Consider the following 24309-nt stretch of genomic DNA (forward strand, 5'->3'; position numbering starts at 1 on the left):
CTAAGAAAAAAATGGATTTTTCAACCTTTAATCCAGAGAGCCACTGCTTTTCAGAATTACCTGAGTGCAGTGATGATGATGAAGAGGAAATACTACCATGTGGAGAAGACTTAGAGCTTAACCCTTTTGACGGCTTGCCTTACTCTTCCCGTTATTACAGACTTATGAAAGAAAGAGAAGAACTTCCAGTATGGAAAGAGAAATATTCTTTTATGCAAAGTTTGCTTCACAATCAAATTGTGATTGTGTCAGGAGATGCTAAGACTGGCAAGAGCTCCCAGGTCAGTACATACTTGTTTGGTTTGGGTTTTTTTAAAAATTATTTTAGAACATTTATTGATGTACGCTTCATATTAGGCACGTGGATATCGAGATTTGTATTCTACCAGTATCTGGTTTCTGTTAGCAGTGGGCTGTTGCTATGCTGGGCACTGCAATATAATAACATCCAGTTCTGAGGAATTCAGCTGCGGTGTACGCACAGACAGTTGTGCTGAGTTTAGCATTACTCAGTGTACAAACAGATATAAGTAGTGTAATGTGAGGTATTAAGGCCAGAGAAGGAAAGTAATACAGGAGGTGAATGAAGATTAATGCACCCAAGTACAGATTTTTTAAAAAAATAATGAACATAAGAATATATCTACATACTATTTAAATACAGTTGACACTTCCTTTATCTTTGTCCATTCCAAGCCATTTTTACTTGGCTGATGATGACTTTTGGCCTTCAGGATAAGCTGAGCACTGAAGAGTCAAACTTCTCAGATCGTGATTGTCTGACATAGGGTCATAAACAACTAAGGAAAATCTCCAACTTCTTTTGTGCTAAACACTAAAAGCAGCAAGCCCTTTCTGAACACTGAAGAGCACATGTAGGAACTGCTACAGCTTAATATTCAGAACTAAATTTATCCATAATCTTGGAAAAATTCTGCTTAAAATATTATTGTATCTACCTCTATGTGCACTGTGAAATTTTTGTTTGTATATCACGACATCCCATCTCAGCTTAAAACCCTATCAAATATATACTTTTAAATGTATTACAGAAAGTATCAGCTAAAATCCTTCCCTACTGAAATTACAGGTGTATTTCCAAGGCTAAGTGTAAAATACTCTAGGACTTATTTCCAGTTGCTTTAGTATTTTATCAGTAAATCTTTCCTTATACAGTTGGCTGGCCGCTATTTTGTTCATTTGGACAACTTTATTGCCTCCTCCTTAAAAATGACTAAACTTGACATTTTGTCCTATTTTTGTCCATTATCACATCAAACGCCCAGTGGAAACAGTCAACTTGCAACGCTTATGCTGCACAGTCCTACTTTGAAAATATGTGTTGGTTCTGATTAGCGCTACATCAGAAAAGAAATATAGTGGATTTGCAGTCAGGTCATAAAGGGAGGTGAAAAAAATTCTCAGGGAATGACTAAATCAGTAGGGCTGTTTCTCAGGGAGAAGTAGTGACCTTTCCCTCACTTCAGCCAAGAGCGTATCTTTTTTTCCAGGAATACACAATTACTTTACAGAAGTCATGTTAAAAGACATCACTGAAGCCAAGATCTTAGTTGACTCAAAACACATAAATATCCACTAGGACTATCAAATTCTGGTGCAATAATATATAACAACCTAAGGCTGCTACCACAGCAAGCAGAGAATGTTCGAGCACATGTCATAAGTCAAAATATTTTTGTTTATGACTGGGATCAGAAGAAAACTTTCCTGCAGGTAACTCTGTAGGATAATTACTGTTGTGGGGCATCTCATATCAGACTTGATGCTGGACGCTGCTGGAGATCACATACTGAACTAGAGACTACTTCTCACCGAAAATTCCTCTGTTCCTATAAAAAGGATCCACAGCCACCTAGTGCCTGGAATATTTGCTGGCATTCAAAGTCTTTAACCCTTCTTACTGCCTGTAATTCATACAAAACAAACTTTGTGTACTGATAAACTACTTGCTATGAAATGTTAGCTTTTTTAATTGTTGTTAAATGAGGTTAATAAGAATGAATGCATTGCTGGCTGGTTCTTAAACATTTTTAGTAACATAAATACCTATACAGAAATAAATGATATGTGGCTGATGCACCTAGTTTATATAAGTATTTGAAAACTAATACTTTTGCTATAACAACATTTATAAAGTAATTTTCCTTTCTCATGACAATAACACATTCATGTTTTCTAGTGTTGATTTTCTACTGTAAACATCTAAATTAGAGAGCTACTGCATAAGTTTCTGGAGCAGTTCTGTTTTGGTTATCTTTGCTTACAGTGTAATTAATCTGAAATCACATGCATTTACTGTGGCATCTGTCAGTCTGAAATCCTCTTCTTCCTGGGACATGTTTCTCATGTCAAGCACCTGAACACGACAGAGCATGGGCAGGTTTACCGCTAAGCCAGCTGAGAAGCCCCTGACCACAACTGCGCTAATAGCCTTGGTTCAAGGAGCAGATGTTTTAGAATGACACTGCCAGCCTTACCTGCCCCCCAGAGAGCAATCTCTCCCTTCTGCAATCTATTCAGACTAATCTGAGTCCAGCTGAGAAATTCCCAAGTAAATCTTCTAGCCCATGTCACTCCAGCTCTTAACTCCTTAAAGATTGCGGGTCTTGACATTTATCAGATAATTTCTGCGTTAGGTACGGCTCATCTCTCAGCAGCCAGACAGACGGTGAGCGGCAGGCGCTCCGGTTGATTTAGTTCTTCCACGCCGTCTAATCCTTTTGCATCGGTCTCTGCTAAAGGCGTAAAATACCACACACATCTGTTTTCTTGCTTACTTACAGATTCCTCAGTGGTGTGCTGAGTACTGCCTTTCTGTCCGCTACCAGCACGGAGTCGTGGTATGCACGCAGGTCCACAGGCAGACAGCGGTGTGGCTGGCGCTGCGCGTAGCTGATGAAATGGATGTCAACGTTGGTCACGAAGTGGGGTACTTCGTCCCCTTTGAAAGCTGCTGTACCACAGAGACCATCCTGCGGTTTGTGTGTTTGGGTTTTATTGCCTTCCGACCAATAGGTAGTTAATGATTTGTGAACGCAAAAGCTTGCAGCCGACAGTGCTCCAGTCCTTCGCTCTGCATTAGAATCATAGAACAGTTTTGGCTGGAAGAGACCTTCAAGATTGAGTCCAACCTTTTCCCAGCCCTATCAACACCACTAAACCATGTCCTTCAAGGCAACATCTACCCTTCTCTTCAAAAACTTCAGGGGTTGTGACTCAACCCCCTCCTCGGGCAGCCTGTTCCAATGCCTGACAAACCTTTCAGTAAAGAAATTCTTCCTAATATCTAACCTGAACCTCCCCTGGTGCAACTTTAGGCCATTTCCCCTTGTCCTATCACTTGCCACTGGGGAGAATAGACCAGCCCCTGCCTGGCTATAACCTCAAATGCACCACTAGTGAACCTGGTCAGGACAGGTAACACAGCAGCCACGGGGGAACATGGGTGTAGCTGCAAAAGACTTCCGCATGCAGCATGAAAAGCAAAGAAAAAAACCCAACAGTGCTTTACAAAGTTATGTATAATATTTAAAAAATACAGATATTGGAGATTTTGTGATTAATCAGTAAGCTATAAAAGGCTTGAAGGAGGTATTCTGTGCTAAACTGTAGTAGAGATTTAGTAGAGAGTGGCAAGTTTATAGTTTGTGCAAAACATTAAGCACCTCAGTAACCTCCATATCATTCTACTTTCCTCTGTCTTCCAGTACAGGAGTGTTCATTACCATAAGAGAATATAGGATATATAGAGAATATATATATATAGAGAGAGAGAGAAAGACAATATAGAATATATCACAAAGTAAAGCTGGAATTTGAAAGCAATACAAAGCATGGCTAGGAAAGGATACATTCAGTAACAAGAGAAAAAAACTACCACATATTTAGGAAAATTTTTAAGACATAAAAAAATGCATGTAATGTATTGAATATAAGCAGGTGACAGCAGCAACACTTGATTCAGATCTTGAGTCTGTCTGAAAATTAAGAGAGTTGTTTTTTCTGGTTCCTTAATACAGCAGGCACAAACTATAAAATCTAGATCATAAGCCTTTCTCCCAGGTTCTGATTTCCAGTAGAAGAGGATACTCACTGCTGCTGAAAATCAAGTTCAACTGTGCTCTTCTTCTGCGTGTCCTTTCTCTTTCACGGAGAACTCCACAAACCTTATCCTGCAGCACATCTTCGTGCAGCTGCTCCTGATGTGAAAGGGAGATGAATCCTGCTCTCTCACACATCGAAACCTGTTTCAAGAACTCAAAGTCCTGCAGAGCAACACAGCAAAAAACAATATCCTTTAAAAAAATTTTTAGTAGCAGGAATAATAGGGGTGAAAGCGAGGAGGGCCTTACGCTGTGAATTAATCTCTCAACTTGGCTCTGAAGCTGCCTTAAGTGTGAATGTACACCCTCTCCTCATCTACAAGTATTAGTTCCTAGCTCAAGAATTGGTTGTGGCATGCAATATGCTTAGATAGTTTGGAAGATGGAAGGCAATATAAGTTATGATTTTGGGGCAGAAGTATTTCTTCCTTTGCCCAGAGCATCCTTTCAACCATAGTGCCACTTAGCGTCATTGAATTACGTTTAGCTTCTTGCTACTCAAATAAGGATTTAAACATGTCGTTGAGACTACAAAACAGCCTCTCTGCTCATACCAAATCTTTGTTAGAACAGAAAGAAACAAGCTGTCCCCAAGACCCTGAATTAATTTCTCACGATCAAATCCCAATATTCCAAGAAACTTTGTAGAGTTTTCCGTTTGCCTGTTGCAGATACTGCACAGACGATATGCTACAAAGGGAAATGATGTCTACGCCTCTTCTGAACTATTACGGCGTTATCATCTTGGACGACGTGCATGAAAGAACTGTCGCAACAGACGCGTTACTTGGCCTTCTTAAAGATGTCTTGCTAACAAGACCGGAACTGAGGCTGGTAATCCTCACTGCGCCTCATATGTCCAGCGAACTGCAGAAATATTATGGCAGCATCCCCCTCCTAAGAGTGGAAAACAAGTATCACGCAGAGGTTGTATACTCTTGTAGCATTCAGAAAGACCACTTTCTGTCCGCACTAAGGCTGCTCTTTGAGATACACCATACAAAAGAGAAGGGAGACATTGTGATCTTTCTGGCGTGTGAACAAGTAAGTTATTAATCGATTCCAGTATTTCTGATTTTGTTCAAGAAACAATTTACATCTGTGTTTTTATATGACCTGTAAATACCTTGTTGCCAGTATTCAAGGCACTGGACACTGCCAACGGTTTTTATCATTTCAGGGTTTTCCCACAAAGAAGGACTACACGTATATACATATACTATTGTATATGTATATATAGGATAAACTAATACAAGATACTGTAGAATATTCTGTAGGTTTAAAGAAAGGCCACCATCCTGTGGGATGCAAAAAGCGGCAAAGACAGTACAGAAGGACAAAGGACACAGGTCAGGGAGTTAATACATTGCAGCCTACTCCAGTACTGGGTATCCCACGTTTTGCCTTATCCCTGTTCTACAGGAATGGCCACTTGTCCAGTTTGCATGAATGTCCTTAAACATGACTACAAGATTTTTCCATTTGCATTCTCCTTTACGGCTGCAAACTTCCCAACCTGTGTGCACAAGAGCAGGAGGCAAATGTCAATCCAGAGATGCTACAGATAACCCAGGAATCTGCTATTCTTACTACTGGCATGTGAGTCCCTGAAGGCAGCAGTGACACCCTAAAATCACTGCTGCCAGGACTGCATGATCAGGTCTTTCCCCAAAACATTTCACAGTACGTTATAGCTTCAGAGCAATCTACCCGTCAATTCCACATTTTAAGACTTGGAATTCTTATGAGTTGTTATTATTTTTTATTCCCTAATAGTGATCTTCCACCTTCCACTTTGTACCATTGAATCTGGTTTAGAATAACAAATTCACCTCAGCAGCTCCAAGAGACAATGAGTTTTCACACGCAGAGATAAATTACCATAAACTACCCAGGCAGTATTGCTTCTCACTGCAAAAAAGGATGGACACGTAACACTTTCAATAATGCTCCTAATCAGCTGTAAACTTTATAGATGCAAATTCTACAAATGATGAATTAATGAATTCTATCACTTCCCATACAATAAGTAATGCTAGAATGAAAATACATAATCTTTCCATTTTGAAGGACTGGGAAGAAAGTTTTACCTCTGCTAAAAGGTAATTGATGGGTAAGTCCCCCACAATATTAAAATATTAATTTCTTTCTTATTCTTTTCTGATAGTTCTCTCATGTCGCACAAAACACTTGTTATGAACTGTTACTGCGCAGTTCCCATTCCATGTGTTCACTTGAGATCACTGGGATCTCAAGTTCCATTTGGCTCAAGTTTCATATGGCTCCCTGTTCCCCAGCACTCAACTGTCTTTGTTATGAACCGTTACTGCGCAGTTCCCATCCCATGTGTTCACGCTGAACTGGGATCTCAAGTTCCATTTGGCTCAAGTTTCATATGGCTCCCTGTTCCCCAGCACTCAACTGTCTTTTAAACTGAGTAAAAATATTAATAAACTAAGAACATTAAGATTCATGCGTTGTCTTGGTGCCAACGTTGTCTTGCTATTAGATGCCGCTGTCATATCTTCATAAGAATTTTTATAGAATACTTTCAACCTGTAACAACTCGGAATGTATTGGCACTCTCAAATAGAAACTCAATCTTTTTTTCCAATTCTGAAAAGGGTTTGCTAATAAAAATCCTTTCTAAAAATAATAATATCCCTTTCAAACTGAATAAGCCTATGAATGATTTTTGTATACCTTTAAAAAAGAATCGTTCACAACACAAATGCTTTTCTATTTTTAAAAAAAAAAAGACTAAAGAAAGAACAAAACCTTTTGCAATTTATAATCGACCTCTGAATTTCTGGAGTGTTTTAAAGGTGATATTCCATTAGGGAACTGGTAAGGGACATTTTATTGTCTTTATGCCTTCAGAGAGTTTATTAATGATTAGAGGAAAGAAATAACCAATAAAAACCTTCACAACACTTGTATCTTCTTAAGCATAATAATTAAGATCAGGTCAGGGGGTTTCTGCACACTTTGATCTTTTATGCGTTAAAATTGGACTAAGACCATAACAGGAGTTTCCAAAGCCATCAAATAACTTTGATTCCAGCAGGTGGGAAATTTTGGGCACACCAGGGAGGTACCCAAGTGTCTGTTACAGCATTGCCATGACAAATGGCAATGACAAATTCACACCAAACTCCTTGGCACTAAATCACCGACGTGGACAAGTCCTAGGTGTCCTATAAAGTTTAGCGACCGTTTCATGATTTCTCAGCCTTGTTTTTCCTACACTATATTTTTGCACACCTGTCTTGCTCTGGATGTTGGTCTCGATATGATTAAAGCCAGAGAAGACTGCTTTGAAAATTCTAGAAGAGAAAAAGACATTTTTAAAAAATAGCCCAGGTTTAGGTTTAGTAAGCAAATACAGTCAGTAAATTCTCATCCAGCATTCTGTTCCCTTTTTTCCCCTCCCCTTTAATCATTAAACATATAAGATTTAAATGTTGCTATAGTTTGATCCACAGTTAAAATTCATTTGAGAATAAAGGAGTTGCTTTAAAATTAAATATTGATATTTGTTTTTCATGAGGGAAAAAACCATACTAAATCTTTCTCTTAATTACAGGAAATTGAAAAAGCTTACCAAACGATCAGACAGGAACAGTCTAATTTAAATCCTGACCTCGGAGAACTCATCCCAGTTCCTTTATACCCCACAAAACACGACCTAATTCCCAAATCAAATCAAGACAAACAGAAATGCTGCAAAAAATACAGAAGAAAAGTGCTACTCACCACAAGCTTTGGAGAATCTTTGATTTGGATTAAAAACGTAACCTTTGTCATTGATGTTGGTGTTGAAAGAAGAAAGGTTAGTACTAAGTAAGTTCATCAGAATCAGTATGCCAAAAATTAACTATGTGTAATGTGTTTTTTTTCAGAGTGCGGGTAAAGGGAAATACACAGCTAATACATTGATGCAAATGGTTTTTAAAGAATCAACTATTGCATTCTTTCCTAAGTCAGGTACTATAATATTTTTAACACTCAAAAACATTTAAATAACTTTCATGGACATCTTAAGTGCAAACCAAGCAAGAAAACACTTGCTAAAACACTTCCTAAATTTGGTCAACACCAAGTATTTTCACATTCTAAAATCAGATTAACACTCCTAGCTGAAACTGCCACTCATTTGTGCACCAAACCCAAGACATTTCATTTGAAAACTACCTATATTCACCTGAGGTTTGGCCTATCACTCTCTCTTCAGCATCTTGTAGATAAAGCACAGTCATTCCTTGGTTACTTATTGGCAGATTACCTGGTTTAGTAGGTTAACCTCATCTCTGGTTTAACAATTCAGTAATCAGCGCGGTGCCGCAGATCACACACAAAACGCCGAGGGGTGCTCACACAGGGAACCGCTCCTTTTCAAAGCTGCTTCCATCCGAGTACCTCAAAATGCTGCAATTTATCAAATTAATCTTTGACCTTTTACAGTTCATTCTAAGCAGGTCCTCAGTCCTTGTTTTCCACCCCACTGCAAAAAATATCCCGTTTCTTTCATTTATACAGAGCTGATGACCTAAAGTATGAGTGACTATGTAGGAACAAGTCATTAATTAACTGGTTTGCTAGTCAAAATGTTCCAGTAATAGGCAAAAAAACCCCCCCATATAATACATCTTCTTTATATAATCCAGAATGGAAACACCAAAACTGAGTTAAGCGTCCCTAAATTTTGTGACCGGAGATCATTACTTCTGATTAACCTGGAAAATAGTTCAGGTAAAACCTTGGAAGTAACCACTACCTTTCATTTTCATTGCAAAAAAGCGGTGTCATTTTTTAAGGTTCTCATATGGGGTTTATAAATTAACTCAGCCTCAAGCCAAGGAAAAAAAATTGTCAGCCTTTTTTGTGAAATGAACAAAAGTCTAAAAGCAGTTTTCAATTAGGCCATGCATAACTTATTTCTGAAACTGCAGTTGTCTTGGATGACAGAAATGAATCTCACTTCCACAGTAATGTGAAGCCCAAAGTAAAATTCACTGCTTCCCCACTTCCAGGAATCAGAAACATGAAGCAATGGGAACAAATCAGTTTCAACGCAGTCCCAATGGCCATCGAATCACCTCTATCGGTTATGCAATTTTTACCCTTTAATTCAATTATTTTGTCCTAACAGCTGAAGTTCAGCCCTCTAATAATCATCCCTCAGCAGTTCAAATTTGCAATCTGCATGGCTGAAGGACAGCTGAACACAGAGGGAATAGGAAAAGTTTTGAGTGGAACAAAATCCTGCATTAAGTCTAGCGATTGGGCTACATCATAAATTCACACAGAGGAAGAGAGATTTGTCCCCTGCACTGAAACACGTATTATCTTTTTTATTGAAACTCTGCTTCAAGTAGACCAAGTCGATTCAGATGGTGTAACTAGAAAGTTGTCTTATCCAGATGTTCTGTGTCTTGCCATATGGTACAAAAGCTTATGGACATCATTGGGTGGTCAAAACAACAAGTGAATCAGCTTCTCACCTTGATCAAAGTACAACTGAGGAAAAAATAAAACGGGGCATTGTACATCTTTGTTACAGTCCTTGTCTCCTGTACTGAACTGACAGATTTCAGTATTAAGACAAAAATCTGGAGCTCTGGAACAGAAAGTTGTCAGGCAACGCTGGGATTCTGTTGCTGGAAGAAACAATATTTTGGATGTTTTTTTGATGATACCATAGATATACGCTTTGTGCTTTAGCATTTCTTGAGAAAAAAAAGGCATTTATCCTGGAGTATATATACAGTTATTGCAAAACGTGTCTGTCAATTTATCAGAGTGCTGACTGCTCTTATTTCCAAGTTGGTGAAATACCTCATATGAAAAGAAATGGAACTGTTATGACACTCTCTGTAAAATGACCTAGACAAAAATTCAACACAGACCATTAATATTTTTGTAGCCTTCACTTGCTTATCTGATGCTTAATATCTCTTTCATTTAAAGGTGTACAATCCTAGAATCAGAGCAGACTCTGTTATAACGCAGCCAATCAGCAAAAGTCAAGCAGAGATGCATAAACAAATTCTGGGCATGTCTTCATCAGGTAGAATTATTAGCTCAAAATTTAAATCCATTAGCTCAAATTATTTAATAGAATCAACGTGGCGATGAAAAAAACCCAAAAAGGTAATTTTCCTGAAATCTCTTCCAGGAAAACTCTTCTGCTTGTATCCTGAGGAATTCACGTACAAAGAAATGAAACCACATCCACCAGCCAAAATACAGGAATCAAACTTAACTAGCATGGTTCTCTTCCTGAAGAGGATGGATATAGCAGGCTTCGGACACTGTGACTTCATGAGCAGGCCAGGTAATGGTAATGCCTGTTTATTATTATTTTTGCCTTGTTATTCACCATAGTGTTTCTTACTGGAGGACTTGCAATAATATCACTACTGCTTTTACATGTCCCTGCTAGAACAGTTCACAAGGCAATAGCTGCACTCAGAAAACCGGTAGCGTGTATGAATTACTTGCTCAGAAAAACACCCGAATGGAATTGGGATGGGGGAAAAAGAAAAGAAAACAAAAAGAAAAAGAAAAATCAATATTCCAAATATCTTCTTATCTAGGTTTTGTATTATTTTCCTGGAACCCACAAAGAAAATTTGTGTCCCGTTGTATAAGGCATTGTACAGATATCTAACAAAATATATTCCTTTCATCAAAAGTTTACAAGCCAAATAAACTACTGTTGTTACCTAGGAGATATATTTGGAGGAAATCAGCTTTCTTCTTATCCTTCCACCTCAAATTTACAATAAGCTGTTACTTAAGGACTATATTATTTATAAAATAAACCCAAATAAGCTTTTAATACTAGACTGGGAATACTCTGAATCATGAGGTAAGGGTGTAAAGAAATTAGTTGCTTAATTTTTTTTATTTTTCCGGCTTTGTATTTTAGGGCTATTTCTATAGAAGGATATTCTCAGTTTTGGCCTATCACAAAACCCAAGTACTGCTGCAATTTCTGCTTTTGTCTGAAGCCAATTAAAGTGAGGGAAATAGCACCGATTTCACTGGTTTGGGAATCATGTGACCCATTGATAGCTTTATTTATTATACTTTTCCAGTAGAAACAGGAAGAATTCTTATATTTTCCTCCCTTTCCTCAAGCCTATACACAAAATTAGAATGATCACTTGTTTTCTACATGTTGTGCGCTGCAATTAATCAGCAATAGAGAGTTTAAATCACGCTGTTGGATGCTGTGAAAGACCATAAGTGGAATTTTTAAGTAGAATTAATTCTACTTTTCCCTTGTCTGCCTGTTTAGCAGAAATATGCCTAAAAGAAATGTGAAAAAACATTGTCAGTGTGAATGGTAATTAATTCAAAACTGGTGAGAAATGGAGTATTTTGGACTTCTGAGTGTCATCTCCTGTATTAAATCTAGGAAACTTTCACAGGAAACGGTTACGGAATACACTTGGTTTCCACTCAGATTTAGAAAGTATTTTACTGGAAAAAAATTTAAATATTCTAAAGCGTATCGGTGTTTCTACTTGATGTGAAGTAAATTATTCTTGTACTGTAGAATGAATTACTAAAGTTACATTAGGAAAAGCTTTCAGTATTTCTGGATTTAAAGGCACAATGGAGAGAGTTGGTGCTTAGTGAGAATGAAATGCCAGAGGCATTCAGGGATTTCACAGATGTAGGAATTCTAAGTTTTGTCTGTATTTTTGAGATAATGTAGCTGAAGAAAGCATCTTGCTGATGTGTGCAAAATTGTAAAGGCATCTGATGAATGCATCAGCTTTACTTGGATGGGCTTCAATTGTGGAAAAGTTTTTGCTAACTAGATCAAATGTGGGAGGTCAAGGTATTGAAAAGCTGAAGGAATGACTGATACAGTTTGAGCAATGCTAGACAAATTGTTTGAAGAAAGAAAAAATCCCACAGTCGCTGAAGGGGGTCCACTGAAAGGAGACGAGAAAATCTGCACAATTTCCTGGTCGTCTTCCCATTTTAAGGCTCCAACTAAACATAAAAACATAGCTTTCAATGTCTAATGCAATTCTTCCTTTGTCCTAGGATAGATCACACGTTGGCTTTGTTTGCCTTGGGGCTTTCTTTTTCCCTCTTCTGAGTGGCCAACAAATCTCTTGTCTAGTAATACTTAAGTTAGAATCCCACTGCAATTCCCCAGGGATGACTATAAAGCTCACGCTGTCAGAATACAGATAGTTTGAAGCACCTGAAATATGTTTGTCTGAAAGAAACAGCAATACTGAAGTAAGCAAATTTGTAAGGGGAGTTAGTTATTGTATTAGACAAGCTTACAGAACTCGAAACAGATGTCACGCCTTCAAGCACATAAAACCTTTTGAACCCTCCCAAGAGCTTTGGGTCTAGGACCTCAGCCTGTGAAAGCCAAGTTTTCTTGTTCTGTGCTGAGATAGCCCCGACCCACCACGCACACCGAGTGCCACACAGATCTCCAGTGGCTGAAGAAGGAAGACATCCTCAAGCAGAAGCAGAGACTGACCCAAAAGTCACATCACAAAGTCCTTGCTACCCAGCTCCAAACACCTCTGGTGCCCAGTTACAGGGTTGCCCTGAAGTATTTTCATTGCTCATGGTAAGGTCAAATACATGTTCCACCTTTCTGGGCTATGTACTGCAGGAGAGTGTTGCAGAGCTATCAGAGATGGAAAGCGTCCTCTCTTGAGCAAGAGGTTTTAGCTTCCCCCAAAGGTTTCATTATCTCTGCTGCGGTCCATTTAGGTGTATGAGCTTTTGTAACCTATAGTGACGAAAGAGGCTGAGAAGGAAGGGTCTCTGAGATGGTGCACACCCCTCAGTGCCAAAGGTGAGCAACAAAACCCACAAAACAAGCAGTGTGGCTTTTCTGGCCCTGCCAAAACTCCTGGGCATAACTTCTTATTTATATCTACTACCAATGCATAGGAAGCCAATTTGCCCACTCTCAACCCAACAAGGCACAACATCAACTGGACCAGATAAACCCCTCTACTAACAAGCAAAGAACCGGCAGCATTTTTATATGTCTCTCATCTGTCCTGACCAAATCAAGTGTTGTTCAGAGCTTACAGATACGTTCTCTTTCTCCCCAGCACAGTTTGTCCTGGGCTTGACTATTCCATGTCACTTCACCTCCTTGGATTTGATTTCCTTTTGAGTAAAGGGAGTAAATGTATTATTGCAGCATCTCCCACGTGCCACATCTGCCACAGGCTCTCCTATGCACCGTTTCTGTTCAGTTTGTCTCATATTTTCTTTGTATTTGAAACAGATAGAGGTTGGGGGTGAAGCAGTTTAACCCAAGGTGAATTTCTCCTGAACAAAATAATGATTTCACTGAGACGACAGAGCATCATATAGGCACAAATTGTGAACAAACAACTTGCACGTACACCAAAATTCATAGCAAGAATTCATAAAGAAGTACTTCATGGCCCATTCCCTGCATATGAAGTACAGAACACATAGCAGATAAGAAACAAAAATTACATCAGTAAAACATTTTATTTCTGCTCAACAACAATGCGCACAAGTTTTGTTTCTTTTTTTCCTGCTGCTCTTTGAGGAAAAATAAAAGCCTGGATTAACTCTGACTCATTACTGCATTATGAAAGCAACAAACATGTCAGGCTTACAGCTGCTGCATTTAATTCATGCTATAATCAAGATGAGCAAATGCAGCAGACTTGTTACCCTTTTTAGAATTCATGAGCCACAGGAAAATGTATTTGGCACCGCAGTTCTGAAGTGCATTTTTTGAATTCCTGTGCCACTGCAATAGGGATGTGTTTACATTTTTTTTCAGTTAATGAGCTAGATTTCTACTCTGTTAAATAAGGGGGCAAAAGAACTCTTTTCCCCTAGATTGCAGCCGCATTACGCATTTTTACAAATCACTGGAAACCCCTTATTTAAACTATGCAAATCAATACAGAGATGAAGCCAGGTAAAACTTCCATAAGAAAACAAGGTGAAACCAGTTCACAGATTTGGTATTGCATGAATTATCATAAACAATGTCAGATTAAAATATCTGTTGATGGTCATGGATACCATGATGCTGGAGAGCTATGCTATTGGAACCCCGCCAAGAATATATTTCTAGAATGTCCATAATAACAAGAGTTGTAAAAACGCATATAATTTCAAATTGTGTCAGAAACAAAATTTGTTTGCGTATTTTCTCATTAGAAATAGACTATTAAAGACAGAAATTCAAAGTGCCACGTAAAATCTGCTCAACAGAGATCTCTTCATGGCAGATTTACCATCTTAAGTTCACCTGTTGATTCTTTGATGTTTTTTCATTTCTGAATTTCGTTGATTAAATAGTATTATATACTTCCTAATGAAAAGCTTTCTGGTAGCTTTCTGTGGTTTGCAAGGCAGCGAATCAGCTCTTTAAAGACAACACCCCTTCACCTGACGTTCGTGTCAGCTCTAACTTTATAACTGGTATTTCTGTGGAAAGAAAAGATCTAGCAAGAAAACGGTATTTTACATAGTCAACATTTTCACAGGGTTGGAGATCAGAACACAGGACCTGTAAATCCTGCAGATAAGCACTATACAGCAGTTAAATGGACTATTAAAGGGAAGGAAACGTAAATATGATTATCTCTAATATTCACTTATTACAGAACTTTGGGCGAATAATTAAATCACTTGCTTCCCTGTGCAACAAGAATAACACTTTTGTATTTCTTTCATTTCTCCTTAAGCACTTTGAATTCAGCCATGCAGGACAGGATACTGAAAAGATTAAAGGCGCAGCTACCTTTAGAGACATAACTTACTCTGCTCTTGTCACAAGTTACAAAAACCTCTGAAACAAAGAATATCATGTGAAGTCAGCTTGAAACTCTCAGATAAACAATTTCAGTGCTAACAATAATATTTAGTTAGAGATTTGCTTCACTGAGCCTAAGTACGATCAAGAGTAGGAGCTGTATTTCTATAAAACCAGTCAGATTTCCTGAAACAAGGCCGAGCGACTTGCTCTGAAGTAGCCAAAGAACACAGGCAAGGGAAAGAAAATACCAGGTAAGGAAATACCTTTTAAGGTTCCAGGGATGTGACAGCTTCATGTTGAAAGCACAAGACGCATCTTGGGAGCTTCTCCTTAAGTTTGCTCCCATGAAAGCAGGAGCCGAGTCACAAAGCCTTGAGGTTTGCCTCGATGGCAGCAGCAGTTGGCTTTGGCAAGCAGCCCGAAAAATGATGATGCTTGCTAGAAATCATATGTCAGTGCAGGCTTCTGTCCCCTAAAGACGACAGAACATTCCCAGTGCTTTTGTTTTATCATACGATTTCTTTAAATAGGAACCGTACCATAAAGAACTCTCAAATGAGAGTTTGCTGTTCTTACAATGGCTTTTCACTGACGGAGTTCGGGCCTCAAAATGCAGCCCCCTATCTCAAAGCCCTATTCTGTTTTTATTATTTGTTTTTTAGTGTTTCCTCACCTGCTCTAATCTATCTTTACTATCATGTCCCTTCTAGCACAATAAAATCCCAGGAGCCTTCTTTTTCTTTTTTTTTTTGTAACACACTGCAAAACAGGGAAGTAATTTGTGCTTATAAATCTCAAGGCAACTAACTCTAGGGCATTAAAATGCAAATTACTGATGTTGTCAGGGCTGAAATTGCTTGCCATATAACCATCTATTTTGTAAGTTCTGGCACAAACTACTTTGCTGATTTCTGGAAATTAGCCTTCCACGATTTCCTAGTAATTACTATATATCTGAATGACCATTTTACTCTTCCTGTATTTTCAATCACTGGTATCTCTTTCCTGTCACTGACTCTTACTCTTCATAAGCTGTTACTTTTAATTTCTTTAAACTTCCTAGGTATTTTCTTCTCACAGGCTTTAGCTTTCAGAAGTGTTCATCTTTTATCCCATTAAATCTCCTATGTCTGATAACAGATGTTCTCTCTAGACAGAACCAGCTCATCTTGTACAGGCAGATATGAACTCTTAATATTGAAATGAAACACGCCTACAGTTTTAACTGGAATTCACAGACTCCTCGGGGATTTTCACTGAAAACCAGTGTTTTAAAATTAAGTGAAGTCACACCACTAACATGTTGGAGAAGTTCTGTAAAAGCCCACATGAGGGGAATTAATGAATTATTTTCTCCCTTCAGACATCAGTAAGAGAAAAGGGTTAAAACCAACAGGTGCTCACTTGCTGGCTTCTCATTTTACTTTTTTCTTTACTTCATTACAGCTAGTTAATTACAGAGCGATGGCAATAAACTAACAGTTCACTGCCAGCAAAGTAAAAACCCAAACTCAAGATTTTCTTGCAGGAAGGCAGGGTGCCTGGAGTGTGGCACTATAGCTCAAGGTGACCTCCCAGCTCCTTACCAGCTTGCTTTGCTTTTTATCTTCGTCACACAGAAGTCTGCTGAAGACAGGTGCCTGTTCTTAATGAGTTCAAGCAAGAAATTATTTCTAGTCATCTGCTAATGAAGATACAAGAACAAATACACGCCTGCCCGTGTGGGTAGATGTGGTTTTGAGGTTGTTGGGTTTTTATTTAGAGATTTTTTCAACAAACTGACAGCAGCCCACAGAAGCCTGAAAAATTGCCAGTACGGTCATTAGTTTCCCAGAGCTGGGTATATTTGGCTGGAGATGAGGCCAAGTCCTGCTGTCGTGGAATTTTTGCCACTGACTTCAATGGGACTAGAATTTAACTTGTTATCCATAAAACAGAGAGAAAATATCCAACAGTTCCTTAAGCTGGAATAAGGAGGAAGTTGCTGCAGTGACAGGAGAGCAGTTAAGAATTTAAATGAACTAGCACTCACAAAAGATACTGACCATCACAACAAGAGGTGAAATAGAATTCTACTTTTGAAAGGAGCTGGGAGGAGAAGTCTTCCCAATTCAAGAGTCCCCAGAATTCCACCACCGTCTTTCATGCTCTAGCAACTACTTTTTGGGAAGTGTAGGCTTGACAACATCTACTCAGTTTTCAGGTTCCCTCTCTCTCACCTCAGAACAGTAACCACCATGGTTCCACATGAAGCTCATCTGTGCTGATTTTGCCAAAGGGACCTACTGTCATCCACAGCAGATCTTCTACAGACCCGCTCAAGGTTTCAGTTTAGGTACTGATTTCCTTAATCTTGTCCTTTCAGACACGTTTTCTTATCACTAGAACTGTGAGGGTCTGAATTCACTACGTCACTCTTTCAGCAGAGCAAAACGCCACTGAGGAAAGACTAGTGTGAAACAAAAGCGAGAATAATGCTTCACGCTCTTCTGGCACAATCTATGAAACGGAGAAAGTCGGTAACAGTAAGAGGGTTAGGGTATACATGAGTGGATTCTGTCCCCCACTGCCTCAGATGAAGAAAAGCAAAATAGTGGGGGAGTAAAAGATGGTAAAGGAGAAACTCATCCAGATTCTTCATGAGAAAATAGAGGAGTTTGACAAAGACTCTCCTAGTTACTCCCAACCAGCTGAGAGGTTCAGAAGAACTACTGCAAACACCATCTTTTGGTCTATCAAGAACTGAGTAGATACAATGAAAACTGATGAAAACCAGCACATCTGTGTCCGCGTGTATGAGCCATCTTCTGTATCTCCAAATCCTGCAGCTTGTTGACTTTAGTCACCTCATCCAAGCAAGAGGAAGACATACCATGACTTGTGGAAGTACTCCTTGTAGAATAAACTTAATCAAAACTGAATTAACTGAACTAATTGCTGACACTTTGGCAGTCTTCAGAAAAGGCACGTGAACTTCTTTAGCCTGAAAGCTGTATTCAGAATATGCAGAAGCACGACACCCCGTTTTAAATGCTAAACTTGAACTCATGATATCCTTCACATCTGCCTCTGTTCAATCTATCTCAAACCGATTCTCCCTACTCACTGTGTGGCCCAAATTAGCTTATTTCCTACTTTTTTTCCCCAAATTAGTCTCTCAGCCTATGCAATTATTTTCCTATATTCACTCATTATTTTTTCTGCCTCACCATTCTCACTCCTACCTGTGGAGGTTGTAAGGAAATTAAAACCTACAATAAGGGAAAAATTGAACATTTAATTTTGCGCAGTGAGAACACAGCCAATTGCTGGGGAGACATTTTCTTTCACTACGCTCCCATTTTAATTCTGACATCATGAGAAAACACCTTACAAATTATTTTTTTTTAAAAAAAGGCCAACCAAGAGAACTCTGAATACCTGCAGAAAGATAAGACAGCTGCAACTTCTGTGAATACTTCTCTTTTAGTAATAATCCTCTTTTTTAGAAGTGCTGTATATCTCTCAGCGCTCCTCAAATATGACGCCTCCTCATTACAAAGAACAAACACACACATAAAATAACACCTGAAGGCTGCCAGTAGTGGCAGGAGGTTTTGCCATAGTGTGGGTGCAATACATGATTCAGCACTGTGTCTGGACTCCTGACTAAAACTTTTCTGATACAAAAAAGATCAAGAGTTATCTGCAGTGCTAAAATTGTTACCCCTTATTTCCTTCCTCCAGAATGTTTTCAGCCTTCCATTAATCTCATTTATTACGTTTTCTTCTTACTCACTCTCAAATGACAGAAGCCGACTTCTATGGTTTTCACTCAGAAGACATATAACTGAAATATTATCATGAGAATTCAGACATTCATTTATATGTAGCCATTCTCAAGAATTTAACTTGAATTATCTTTCCCTTTTATCAGCTCCTGAAAGCCTGATGCAGGCTTTGGAAGATCTCGATTATCTAGCAGCCCTGGATAATGACGGAAACCTTTCTGAATTTGGAATTATTATGTCAGAATTTCCCCTGGATCCACAACTGTCAAAGTCAATTCTGGCTTCGTGCGAATTTGAGTGTGTTGACGAAATGCTCACCATTGCAGCCATGGTAACAGGTACTCAGAAATTATGTCTCCCTTCCTGGCTTGTGCCACCCAACAAATCCATGTAAGACTCTTTAGAAGTCTATTCACAAGGGCAACCCAAAGGCAAACTTTTGATGTTCCCGTCCTGCTTATTTCAAGTAAATGAATATCTTTGGCTGTTTAAGTCTTGACTTTAAGCATGCAATGAAACACAAATAATGAATTTGTAAGTAGCACTCCCTCTCCATGCTTCAGCTGCCCCATTAGCTTGCAAGCTTTTGTCAGAAAGCATGCACACAACTTCCTTTCAAAGCGAACTTTCTCATCTGATATTCGTGCACATTTGTTACAGACTGGAGCAGCAAATAAGGGGAAGTTCTAATTATAAACAATAGTGAACTGCTGACCTGCAAAGAAGTACTTCGTGATCTTGTTTCTCCACTTTAAATATTTTACAGAACTAACATAACCCTAAGTATCCACATCATTCTGTCCTGATGAGTTCTGCCCCAGAGACTGGACACGTGAAGTCTGGAGCACGAACAGTTCTATTAGAAAGTTGTTAACTCTAGAGGTGCTTTCATTTGATGTGACAGAACATCAAATCAACCCATAAACTCCAGATATGTAAAATGGATTCATTCTGCAAAAGCTACTACTGAAATCTTAAGATCAAAGATGCAAAAAATCAAAGATTTTAGAGTGAGAGGGAGGGTGAATCCAAAAGTTTTAACAGCAAATAATGATGATGAATTCTCAGGATCCCACCTGGTAGCACAAGGCAGGGACAAATTTATATTCTTTCAGGTCTTGGGGTTCACAGTGATGTTGGTTCCAGCAGGATTTAGCTCTTTCTCCTCTCTGCAGCAGCATCCTAACCACACAGCACCACCCTGCTGGTTTTAGGGCATAATCCCAGTACAGAATCAAAGCTTGAGAGGTCTCTACTGCCCAACAGGCAAGCTTAACTTTGCCTGCAGACAACACGGTGGCGTGGAGCTCTGAGCAATTCGACCTAGGTACAGAGGTCCCTGCTCGCTGCAGGGGGTTGGACTAGATGACCTTTAAAGGTTCCTTCCAGCCCAACACATTCGGTGTTTCCGTGATTCTGTGGCGTTACTGTGCTCTGCCCAGAAGGAATATTCCAGGCCCAGAAATTGGTGAGAAATTGTTCTCCTTATAAAACAAGCTGATTTATGTCCACAGAACAACTTGGTTTTTTTGTCCAAGCTGGCTTGATTTTTAATAGCAGGCCTAAAATTTTTAAGTACGTACCACAAGAACAAACAATTGAGCATATGTACACTTCAGTTTTAAAAAAACCTCCATCATCTCAAAAGACACAATTATGTAGCACAGTACCACGACAGCAGTAAAATGAACTGGAAAGCACAAATTTCAATATAAAGGAGGAAATTAAGGCACTACATCCATAGATTTAGCTTCTTTTTATATTAAAGAAACCATATACATCAGTTCTGGATAAACCGGATCATGTTATTATGAAGCACTTCTGGCATGAGTCTAGCAGAAAGCCACTCACCTTCTTCTGTGTTTACAGCACAAATTAATTAAGAGATTGAAAGAACATCCATCTAATACCTTAGTGAATGCAACACATTCAGTTTTTCAGGAGCAATCCTACCCTGAAGATTAAAGGGAACTGAGAAAGGAAAATATCAAAACTACCAGTGCAGTTACTATTTGTGCACGCACCCATGTGTTTTAATAACCACTGGTCTGATTTTTTTCTAAGCTCCTAATTGCTTCTTACACGCACCTCCTGGAACAGAAGAGATTGCTCTTACTTGCTGGAGAAAATTCTCACACCCTGCAGGAGATCACTTTACTCTTATCAATGTCTTCAACGCCTTCAAGGAAGCCAGTGCAGACTCTGCAAATCAATGTAAGTATTATTGTAACACGTGGCAAAAAGACAACTAAAAGTACCTGAGTGGCCGTTGTTAGCATTTAGTTCATAAACCCTTTTCAAATAGATTCCTTCTAGAACTGCCCTAGGACACCGCACCTTGTCCAGCAAGGATGTGTAAGCACTGTTTCAATTGCCACTCGAAGAGACACCACACAAAACGAGAATGATGGTTCCTCCTGTAAGAGCACATAATGCACGTTTGAGATGACACAAATGTAGTTGAGGAAGGACTCAATTCCCCAGCAATTCAAGTGGTTTTCTCATAGGTGGTAACTAAAAGGAAAGCTTAAAGGAAAAAATTGAAAGCAGCAAAGTTCATGTTTACAGGAAACCAAGGAAAAGCCAGGGGACTGCTCGGAAGGCAGAAGCTCTTCACAGCATTTTCCTGCGCCCAAACATCTTGCTCAGGTTAATTTAGCCCAAGTCCAGTACTTGACAGTGAAGTGATGAATTTGCATAATCTAAGTAAAAACGTAGGACAGGACAGTAGGATTTGGATCCCAAATAAGGGATTTTGAACATTTTTATTCAGAAAGGCATAGCTAAAACTCTATACGACTAAGTAAGAATAGCAAATGTTGCCCGCTCACTTTACAAGCAACATCAATAAGCCTAAGTTGCCCATATGGCTCTTGTTATCAAAATTCTGGACAGCTCTGACACAGCTACTCACCTCAAAATGTTTTTAATCTATTGCACGAGTCAAAGAGCACTTCACAGAGCCATATCTCTACAGATAGCACCTATCAGTAAGAGTTTGCTTGAAGCCAAAATACTGTTTTTTTTCCTCCACAGACTACTGTAATGAGAAATGGTGTCGTGATTATTTTCTAAGTTGTTCTGCACTGAGGATGGCAGAAATTATCAGAGCCGAACTAGTAGAGATTATGAAGCGTATTGAACTTCCCATTTCAGAACCGGACTTTGGATCAAAAGAAAATCTACTAAGGATTAAGAAATCTCTCTTATCTGGTTACTTTATGCACGTAAGGGGAAAAAAATTGTGGTTTCATCTTACTGCATTGTTAAGCCATATAGAATGCTTTCACAGAACTTAAGTTTGGTAGTGAAATCTCTTGATCACAAAAGCCATTTCTTCCAGGGTGTATCAAACACTTCTGCCAACTCCAGTCTTCTCTCTGGGGTTCAGCTACCACAGCATGAAGTCCACACACTTCACTGCAAAAGGAAAACTGTCAATATGTCTTTCACTCAAAGAACTTTTACCTCAACAAACTCGTTTAAACTTGTAATATTCTCTCGGGCGTTATTTTTAAAAATATCTTGGTAAGAGAGATTTGACATGCTGAATGTGTTTAGATAGACATAATATACAGCTTTCTTCATCTCAACCAAATGACACACCCTAACTGCAACTGCAAATACAAACAAGATTAACGCATTCCCACTTGAAAACACATTTTCCTTCCCATCACTATGCCCCACCTAAATACAAGGATGACCCCTCCACACACACTACCTTAAGTGCCCTGATACACGTAGTTAAAAGTCTTATAATTCTTTAAGAATACTTTTTCACACAGACTTTTCAAAGCCAAGTTCAGACACTTACTGTTCAAGCCTGCCCTCATTTGTTGCACTTTCCTTTCAAATATACAGATCAACATTTTTTTTCAGCCTCATTTCACAGTAACCAGTCCCTGGCTTTCACAAAGAAATTTAGGTATAAACCCCAAAGGTTTAGGCATTCCAAATGAAAGTTTTAACACAAGTTTAATCTCTGGTTTTAATATACTAGGCAAACACTGATCTATGCATCTTGTACATCCAATTAAATAACGGATCATTTATTTTTTTTTAGATTGCTCGCGATGTAGATGGCTCAGGTAACTACTTAATGCTAACACACAGGCAAGTGGCCCAGCTTCATCCTTTCTCGTCATATTACAACACCAGAAGGGTTCCCGAGTGGGTTTTATTCCACGAGTTCAGTATAGCAGAAGACAATTCCATCAGAGTCGTCTCCGAGATATCCCCCGATCTGTAAGTTCACAATGATGAAACTGTTTCTTCGCTCATACTTCCACCACATAAGTTTATCTTAAGTCACAAACAGGGTAAGGATGCATGCGTACGCTGAGAGCAATGCTTGAAGAAGCCAACTCTGGTCATCTTTTCCTTTATCTCTGTCCTAATAACAGCTATCAGCTGGTTCTGTTGAGAAAGCATTCTAAGCATAACCAATTCACTCTAAGTATGGACGTGGGTATAAAAAAGTTTTTTAAAAATTCAGCATAAGAGGCATCTAGTTGAGAGAGACACCTAGTCAAGCAAGAGGAGACAGCATCACTGCATGGGTGAAGAAATTGTTGCTCTTCAGACCTTCTATATTCACTAGTGAATATAAACAGGATAAATTTATTTTTTTGTTGCTAGTATTGTTCTGTCCCTCTGTGTAGCTTGATGTCTTCATTCTCATTAAGAACACTCGCTGTACTAAAGCTCAGAGCTATTAAAAAAAAAAAAAAATCTCAGGCCCTTACTAACTTTTCCATGCAAAACAAAACATCATTTAAATATCGGCCTTCTGCATTTCCTAGTGTACGCTGATCTGTTCAGGTGCTGAAGTAAGTCTCAGTGTCTGCCACCGTAACTATAATCAACTCATCCACTGAAAAAACACCCTACACAGTAAAATATACAGGAAAGAAAATCAAGGAAGAGTTAACACAGCCGGGCACTCATAGATTAATCTAGCTGGAAATTTCTTTGTTCCTTGAAAACCTATTTTCCAGTAAATCTTTTTTCTCAACGTGTTTTATGTACCCTGCCAGCTAAACTGCTTATGGATCTTCTGCAAAACTCTCTTGACACCAAGAACATCCATTTCACCATCCTACCTTTTCTCTATTCAATGTTTATAAGAACACCTTTTTCGTAATTTGACTGAACCAAAAACATGTTCGAATCCAGAAAAATTACTGCATTCTGCAGCACTGAGAACTGAACAGCAATCACCTGAAGCGCAGACTGAGTACATGAAGCGCAGGTCTACTGAAAGCTCAAACTACTATTACACTTTGCAGAGAGTTTTGTTTTTCCCTTGAAATACCAACTTTGTAGCTGTATGCATTGGCACGTTGCTGATGTCTTTTGCACAAGCCTGGGAAGAGCCATACAAACATTTTGAAAGTCAATTAAAAAAAAAATAAAATCATGTTTTATTTCCTCACCAGATTCATGGAGCTGGCACCTCAGTATTACTTTAGCAACCTCCCTCCTAGTGAAAGTAAGGATATTCTGCAGGAAGTGAGCGACCATTTGTCAACTGTCTCAGCCGTGAAGGAGGAACAGAAAGCTACCAATGACAACAAAGAAAATGAAGAATGTCCCCAAACTCCTG

At 38.9% G+C, this 24309-nt stretch overlaps 1 protein-coding gene across 1 annotated transcript; it reads left to right on the forward strand.

The window, feature by feature from the left end:
- Positions 1 to 11: 11 nt before the first annotated feature.
- On the forward strand, positions 12 to 24294 carry DHX32 (DEAH (Asp-Glu-Ala-His) box polypeptide 32; the record flags this gene model as incomplete). Its single annotated transcript, XM_009873278.1, has 11 exons — positions 12 to 281; positions 2805 to 2998; positions 4796 to 5168; positions 7711 to 7956; positions 10095 to 10194; positions 10303 to 10461; positions 18851 to 19042; positions 20769 to 20918; positions 21741 to 21931; positions 22768 to 22949; positions 24143 to 24294. Coding segments are annotated over exons 1-11 (2209 nt in total), but the record flags the coding sequence as incomplete, so codon positions are not given.
- Between the last annotated feature and the right edge of the window lie 15 nt (positions 24295 to 24309).

Source organism: Apaloderma vittatum, unplaced genomic scaffold (genome assembly GCF_000703405.1).
Source record: "Apaloderma vittatum isolate BGI_N311 unplaced genomic scaffold, ASM70340v1 scaffold2127, whole genome shotgun sequence".
Classification (NCBI taxonomy): Eukaryota; Metazoa; Chordata; class Aves; order Trogoniformes; family Trogonidae; genus Apaloderma; species Apaloderma vittatum.